General features: G+C 37.6%; 1 protein-coding gene across 12 annotated transcripts in view; it reads right to left on the reverse strand.

The window, feature by feature from the left end:
• ST18 (ST18 C2H2C-type zinc finger transcription factor) overlaps positions 1-8,500 on the reverse strand; it is a 366,586-nt gene that overhangs the window by 215,456 nt on the left and 142,630 nt on the right. The window contains exon 1 of one of the 12 annotated variants that reach the window (XM_053249362.1): positions 6,593-6,839. The exons of 10 other annotated variants lie outside the window; for them this stretch is intronic. In XM_053249362.1, the coding sequence (XP_053105337.1) occupies positions 6,593-6,766 (174 nt within the window). In that variant the 5' untranslated portion in view covers positions 6,767-6,839. Of the gene's footprint in view, positions 1-6,592; positions 6,840-8,500 lie in introns of those variants that run through there. One more of the 12 variants, XM_053249371.1, reaches the window with a different exon arrangement.

The raw sequence follows: 8,500 nt of genomic DNA on the forward strand, positions 1-8,500 counted from the left end.
TTAGGCAGTGATTATGTGTAACTGTTCACATGACATACATTTACAGAAGCAAACAGTGATGCAAATCTGCCTTTCAGTGGGTATATTTCTGCATCTGGGTACTGGATTTGCACTTGCACATAAACAAAACTGCACGGACCTATCTTTTTATAATGGTTTCCATTTACTTTGTGCATCTGATCCTTCACTATTTCCAAGTCAAAAACAAGCAGTTCAAATAACTGTATGAAAAGGGGGGGAGGGAATTCTTGGTTTCCTGAGTTTCAACAGATGTCATACTTAATTGGTTGTGAAATAAACCAGAGCTACATTCAGCCGGTTTTCCTAGTTTCAGCTGTGCTGGCACTTTCAAACATGTGCATTCGCGTCCTGTTTCTCCATAAAGGGGTGTGAGAATCAAACTTCCCTATAGGTGCAAAGTCATATACATGCTGCACATATCCCTTTATGTACATGAATTAAACTCAGGGCAAAGTTTTAGTTTATGATATCATGAGAGTATGGCAAAGCAGGCCTAAACTACGGCTTCCTAATGGCGAACAATATGTGCAGTTTTAGCCATCGGATGTTACCCCTGTAACCTTCCAACCCCCAATGTTCTTTTGTGTTCCAGGATATTCAGATGATTCTGAATGTGATGATTCACATCATTTCAGTATCATTAACGTCCGATAAACCACAAACTCTCTTTTTTTCTTGCCAGCAAAAGTCAGAGTGTACGGCACCTGACAAATAAGGCAAGTATCCAACAGGACACAAATGTGCATACAGCTAACTGGTAGTAGCAATAAAGATAAGGCGTTAAATTGTGTGCATTGCTGCAGCTAAGTTTCAGAATTAAAGGTCTCCTGATCTTCATGGTGAAAGAAAACTGTTCATGCAAAATACACAGAGGCTGTTCTCATGCACAGGAAAACCTTGGCTAATAAAGCCAAGCCTGGTGTTGCCCACATGTGAGAACCAGCAGGATTGCCAGTGCCTTGGCGGCAAACCCACCAAACCGGCTACCCTCTTAAACAGGGTTAAGAGAGCTAGCGCTCCCTTAGCCTCATTCATTTGATTGTCTACCAGCCCCGGCTGCTTGCAGCCAAGACTGCAAGGCTCCTGCCTCCTGGCTGGCATTGGGGGGATCCCCATAATGTACTGCACACTTGCGCAATGCATTATGGGAGTGCAGGGGTGACACATCGCAGTCCACAACCCTCCATGCTACCTAAGGAGGCAGCTGTACATCTGCGCACATGATCTCCAAGTCCAGACCAACCGCAAGGATAGTTTGTGGGGGAGTAAGCTTTTTGAGGTTTCCACCCCTGCCCCTTCAAACCCTTTCTTGCGGATTGTGAGAAAGGGCTCACAGTCTGTTATTCCTCATTAGAAAGAGAGACACTGCTAGTGGCCATAAAGAATTTCTTACAGAATACTTCCAAATAATTGTCACATTTACATGGCACTTCCGAGTGTTCAAAATACTTCATATAATCATCTTCTTGAAGTCTCTATAACAACCCTGTAAAGTAGATCAGTATTATTATCTCCATGTTGCAGACTGAAGGAGTGGGACAGAAGCAAAACAAGACCTGGCCTAAAGCCATCTGGTGAATTCATGGCAAAGGTAAGATTTGTATCGAGGTCTTTTAGCCACTTTGCTACACTGGCTCTTCAAACAAAACATACTTAAAATACAGGCAAGGTCATATGTGATCCATTCACCTGTGACTACCAAAATGAGCAATATTTGTTCTTTTAGGTTAGATGTGGAATCCAGGTCCCAAGAGTGAGAGAAAAGATCTTTAATCCCTAGCAAAAATTCAAATTCCCCAACTGCATGAGAAAATAATCTGTTCCTGAAGTCAAAATTTAAAAAAGAATACTCAGAAAAATATACTGTCTTTATTCTTAGGTCCAGGATATCTAATACTGAGGGCATTTTAATAGGTCTGACTTTCGGCAGATGACCTCTCTTGTTTGTTCATACGTGTTTTCCAAAATATAAAAGTGAAATAGAGTCCCAAGGGCACTGTACTTGAAAGGTTATGAGAGTTAGAGATTTTAACCATGCCTGCCAAATCAGCAGATGGCTTGTGATTATAATTATATGCATCAATAAAACGAATAATCTTACAAAATTTGAATTTCTACTAAAGTAAGGGATTTAATAAGCAGATGCAACAGAATGCATTTTCTTTAACCCTTTTTGCAGAGAGTGCTGGTTTACATATGGAGCAGATAAAGCTCTGCTCAAATAAGTTGACCACAGACTTAAACATTCTGTACCTTTCCTGCCCAGCTTGAGTGCTCTTTTGATGAATACATATTTTGTTTTTACTCAGGGAAGGATATATATGTAGCTACCTTACAATCTTTGCTTTCTAATATGATGCAAATGTCATTTGTACAAAATCTTGCAAAAATAACATTCTAGTCACTTGAATGTTATTCCAGAATTTCATCCAGTAAGGTCTTCATAACTCTTAGTAGCTTGTTGTCTGTATTGCATAATCATACTCCACTAGATAGATAGATAGATAGATAGATAGATAGATAGATAGATAGAATCTTTTTTGACACTGTACATGTTTATGGCATGAACGTATAGGTGAAAAAGTAAATACTGATCTCTGTTATTAATTTGTTGTTAAAGGTAATAGAGAGGTCTGTAACAAGAACTTGAACGTGTGTATTTATATCAGATTTAGTTCGGGATATAATCAGTGCTGCACCTGTACTTAAGAATAAGTCCCATTTAGTTCAGTGGGACTTACTTCTGAGTAAACATGTTTAGGATCAGGCTGCAAGAGACAAATGGAACAGAGCACATTAAGTTTCAATTGCCTGGCTATTTTTGCAAGCACAAAATACATTATTTAGAAAAACAGCAATTTTGTTTGCAAATGGATTTATATCTTCATACTATAATTAAGGGACAAGAAAATGTCATTGAAGAACAGTTCAGCATTGTGAAAACATAGTCTCTTTCAGAGATAAGTCCCATTTAAATGTTTGATTGTATTTGGACATTGTAAATATCAGTTAGTGGCTATAAATGCACTTTTTGAGAATGCAAACTATTTTATTCAATCGCCCATATCTGGTGTCGGTCAGGCAAAGAAGTCTTTGATGGCTTTGAAAAAAGTGGATTTTTTTTTTAACTTGAAAGCCAACAGAACCATTACTCTGTATCATGTAAATCCTTCTTAGTGCAGGGATTATTGACCTGATAGTCCATAACAGTGCCTTTGGAACCATTACCATTTTGTTCTGTCAATGCAGCTGTTTCACATGTATCCTGATAATGGTGTATGTTTGTCTGTTCTACACAGGTGATTATGTTTTCTTCTCCACAGGTGACTGTCTTATGGGGACAAGTTTCCTGTTGCACGATGAGAAGAATTAAAATAGTATTAACTCTAAGCAGTTTTTGAAGACCATAAACTTTTCAGAGTCAACGAGGTCATTCACATAAGCAAAAACTGTGTTTTACCCCAGTTTGGGAGCTCTTTGTGATCCCAATTTTCAGTTGTGTAGAAGCAAGGTAGGAGGAAAACCTGGATAGAAGTGGTTGTGTGGAAGCAAGGTAGGAAGAAAAGCTACCCAGGCTTTCCTCCTGCCTTGCTTCCATACAACTGAAAATTGGGAGCACACACAGCTCCCAAACCCGGTTGGACACCGTTTTCACTTGTGTGAATGACCTCATTAAATAGCAAGCAAAATAATATAACTGCTCAATGAAGAACTATGTTATACATCTCTGGCAGAATGAGAATAAGTTAGGCAAATAGATCAGAGAAACTTGCAGAGATGTGATGGACATGAGTAACTGAATTCGTTAACTCACAATAGCAAAGTTCAGCTAGTACCTCACTGCTTGCAGTTCAGGATATTCTTGCATTTCCAGATTTTATTACTCTTTATAAACCAACTATTTATAATGGGAAAAGTTACTTTTTTGACAATAAACATTTATATAATTTTGTCTCAAGGTTATATTGTACAAACTACAGAATAGTTCAAGTTCAGTTCAAATGAATATGAAAACTCAAAATGCTACTTTTTCTCTGTGTTTCAAATCTTAGAGTAATTGACAAATACAATTTATTCACATATATATAGGGACAGAATACAAAGCTACTTTTAATTTATGCAATCAGATGATGGCACAGAGATTTAGATGTTAATTAATATTTGATATATTATGTAACACTACACAGGTAACAGAGAATCTCAGCCTGGGACAGAGCTGTCTGTAATTGTCTTGGAAAAGATTATTCTAGGAAAATGCAGGAAGTCTTGGCAACTTTTGGCTTCTGAATCTAGAATATGGAAAAATCTGTGTTGGAAATAGTCAAACCAGTAAGCAAGGGCAAAGAATTTAAGGTAGAAAAAAGTATATAGTGATGTCAGCTGGAGTGTTTGACCAAGATGGGGGCTCCTCCTTGCTACAGTGTCCTCCCAAATATAAGATGATAAAAGTATGGTGAGTTTAATAACTCATGCAGGAACTGGTCACCTGTTTGGGGGATACAGACATGCTTATAGGGGGAAAGGGACATTTTATGGGAATGCATTAGATGTTTAAATACTGTCATAGAAATATTATTTCTAGACTAGTATTGTGATGGTGTATCCATGGTTCTTCTGATAGCATGACAAAATGCACTTTTATTTTGTTTAACTGACACATGGGCATCATAAGTAGTAGATAACTTATAAGAGTGTAGACAACAAATGTAAACTACCATTATAACTACCTAAAATGCAAAAATAAATAAAAAACACACAATACAGTAATCACCACCTGATGGTGCTATGAAAGTTTCCAGTGAAATATTACACCTGTACGTAAGAACTCTAATTCATGGTGGGGAGCTGGGGGATGAACTATACACTTAATGTACATTTGAAAAGTAAGTAGAACTCCTGCTGAAATTTAATTCACCAAGAAAATTCATTCAGTTTGCCTCACTAGACACAATTTCTTTCCTGAGAATATTTTTTGTAAAGCTAACAGTTGTATCCCATGTTTTATGGCATTAAACAAACATACATGTTTCTGGGATACAAACACCCAAGAACATATGGTAAAATCATAATTACCAACTTGAGCTTGTTCACACTCTTCTCACTCAGCTGTCCAAGCAGAAGAAATTGAAGGTGTAAAGTACAGTTGTACATACATAACCTGGTACTTTTCATGTACAGATTACTAATCATGGTATTGACATCCACAGCAACTTCTTATAAATGTCACATCAAATAATACTTTTGTTTTGTTTTCTATTATCTGTGTCAAAGATATATGATCACTTCAGTGTGGGTTAGGCTGAGTAGTATAGTAGTTGCAAGTAAGATCTGTTGAAATCAGTGATGCTCTTGTTATTTTAAATGCATTTCAAGGTGAGGATTTGTGAGTTTACCTAAGTGGAGTAGGAAAAGTTTGACTAAGTAAGTGATCTGATGATTCTAACATTGGTTGATACTTCGTATTGGCAAGCATGTTTTCCAAAACTAACTTCTAAATTACAAAAGATCATGTGGTATAATAATGCAAACAAACTCTTCCATCTATTTACTTTAAATATTTATCAAAGATAAATATATCATCTCATTATCACTTTTATCAACACGGTTTAGTAATAAAGCATAAAATATGGGATTCACTTGAATATCTCGTAACTATAACTTGCAGTTTTAATCCTGTCTTGCATCCTGGGCATGGAATGGTAAAAGCTGCAGGAAAAAAATTCAGGTACACAAGCAAGACTTCCGTGCAACTTCCTGTTGCCATTTTTTTTTAAGTGTGGGAAAAGGGGGAGTATATAGAAGGGATGCTTTGATAAGTAAACAAAATTATTATTAGTGCACATGAAAACAACACATATCCTGGCAAGCAAATAAGGTTAGCAGCATCTATTTCTCTCCTGTTTGTTTGGGTTTTTTTAACCCAGGTTTTGGCATTATGATTGTTAATCAACATATCCTCACATCTTCTTTTATTTCAGCAAAAGCAAGTGGACAAATAAATGGGGGGAAGACACCATGATTAAATTCTGTGGCTTATGCCTGAAAATCCAAAATGATAAAAAGCTTCATTTCTGTACACATGGTTCTAAATGCCATGCCATTTATTCAAGTGAATAAGCATCTGGCAAGTAGACTGAAATTTGAAATAAATACAGAGTTATTTCTATGATGCATCTTTAAAAGATTTTGGTTGTGCAGAAAAGTAGGGGGAAAGTGGATTCTTGTGAAGTTGAAAACATTAATCTGAGGTGGTGCTTATTATATGGAGATATGACAAACAATGCATTTCTCCCTATAACATGCTCTAACTCACAGCAACATTAAGTTCACCAAACATCCCAGTCCACTGTACTTTAGAAATACAAAACTTTTTTAAAGGTGACAGAAGAGAGAGACAGACAGACAGACAGACAGACAGGCACCAATTTTAAAGACATTTTCCCTGTTCTGAAGTGGCACAAAAGCAATCCTTTCATTATGACCTACTTGTCCAAAACGGACTTTCAAGCCCATGGTTAGGCTAAGATTTGCTCTACTTTTTCCCCAGGGCATAATTGTCAGACTGACTTACCGTGTGCCTTTTAGCCTTTGTTCTGCCTCTCGCGCTGACATCAGGGAAGCAGTGATGTAGAATAAAGCAGGGGTGGGCTAGGTTAGTCCAGTGTTTGTGTCGTTGTGTGGTGTGCAGGGACACTCTGTGATACTCTAGTGAGCTGCTAAGCTTTTTTTGTAGGCTTTGTGTCATTTACTTAACGACCAATCTCATTAGCTGCCAGGGTACAATGGGCTGATGCATTTTCTATGTACATACTCTACACAGTGACCCTCAAGGTTGCCGAAGGTCTATTTAATCAGTCAGATGCTGAATATATTTGCAATAAATCACCAAAAAAAAAAAATGAGACCACAGAGGTATCTCATGAGGATTTAATATTTCTTGGGAGTTTGTTGAAGGCAAGAGGCAGTGGTTTTCAGCACAAACAATAGGGAAGAATGGAATGGGACATCCAGAAAGGTTTGCACTTATGACCTTTAATAATTGCAATAACTTTGGATACCCTGCATGTTCCTGCACTTGATTGTTATTTCCTCCATCCAGTTCATGCTTTACTGTAATCACATTATCAGAATGAAAGCCCTTTAAACAATAGCAAAACAACAAGATGAGCACAGTTTTGCAGGCTGGCAAAGGTGTATTTTCTCCCCCCCCCCCTTTCCAGGCAACCTCAGAGTTGGCAACCATGTATTTCTGCCCTCTCTTCAGTTACAAGGCATAAACCCTTTTAACTCCTATGAAAAATGAAATGCTGAAAAGCCCTCTGAATGACGACAGCTGTCCATAAGTATCAGGGAGAGTTCTATTGTCCAACTTGTCCCTGGATAAAATGAATACTTTACAGCAGAGGCTGTTCAGCTTGGCTAAAGGGTATGGGGAGAAGGGGAGGAGGTCACTGGAGATTTCGCACACTAATTTAATCTGGGAAAAGGACAGGCACTGCATCTCACTTGAACAGACTGGCGGCAATCTGGGCTCTCACAGAACTATCTCCTTTTGCCTGTGCTCTATTTATTCCTTATCTCTGTTTACCAACCGCTAGGTCCCTTTCATTCACACCACGAGGCCGTTCTCCTACTATCAGTCAGCAGCTGACACTGTGGAAGAGCCTCAAAGGCAAAAAAAGGGATCAAAACTAAACCAAAGCTGTATAAACAATGCTGCAGTAGAAGTAAATGCATAAATCCTAATTCTTAACCCAACCCACAGGGTGCGAACAGAACCTTTATAGTAAATCCAACAAACCCACCACAGTGAGCTATGGGCTACAGAGGAAACAGGGAAAGCCAAATATCATTCATGAACTCATCATCTCAGGCAGAAACGCTCACAAATGCACACATTTTACATGTTCAACATGGCATGCATTATAATTACTTTAGGGTCTAAACTTTATCACTCAGTGCATTCATCAGTAAGTAATATAGTCACATCTGCCTAGCCATGTGGGATTAAAAGTAAAGAAGTTAAAGGAAAGCATGCAATTCTTTAAAGATCTCAAAGTTTTGATAACTTTTCATACACTGCTGAATTTTAACTTAGATCTATGGATAGACAGACAGACAGACATGGGCCCTAAACAGTGTTGTTGTTTTTAAAACACACCTAGAATTCACACTTAAATCAGTGCTCTAAAGTTAACTGTCAACATAATTCTTAGTTATAGTTATTTTAACTTCCTTTCCAAAGGTTACTAACAATGAAGACCATTTGACTGCAATCTCAAACTCTGTAAAACTTCTTAGTATATGTAGATGTGAGGTAGGGAGAGAAGGAAAGAAATCTCATACTTTAGTGAGCACAATGAAATGATAAAAGTGTGAGTCCTTTTTCTGGCTTTCAGATTCTGGAAGGCATTTGACTCTTGAATTTGGATTGTCTCTATTAAGTCTTTATTTTGAATACTAAAAATATATCACTTTG

The sequence above is a fragment of the Hemicordylus capensis genome, chromosome 4 (genome assembly GCF_027244095.1).
Source record: "Hemicordylus capensis ecotype Gifberg chromosome 4, rHemCap1.1.pri, whole genome shotgun sequence".
Lineage (NCBI taxonomy): Eukaryota > Metazoa > Chordata > Lepidosauria > Squamata > Cordylidae > Hemicordylus > Hemicordylus capensis.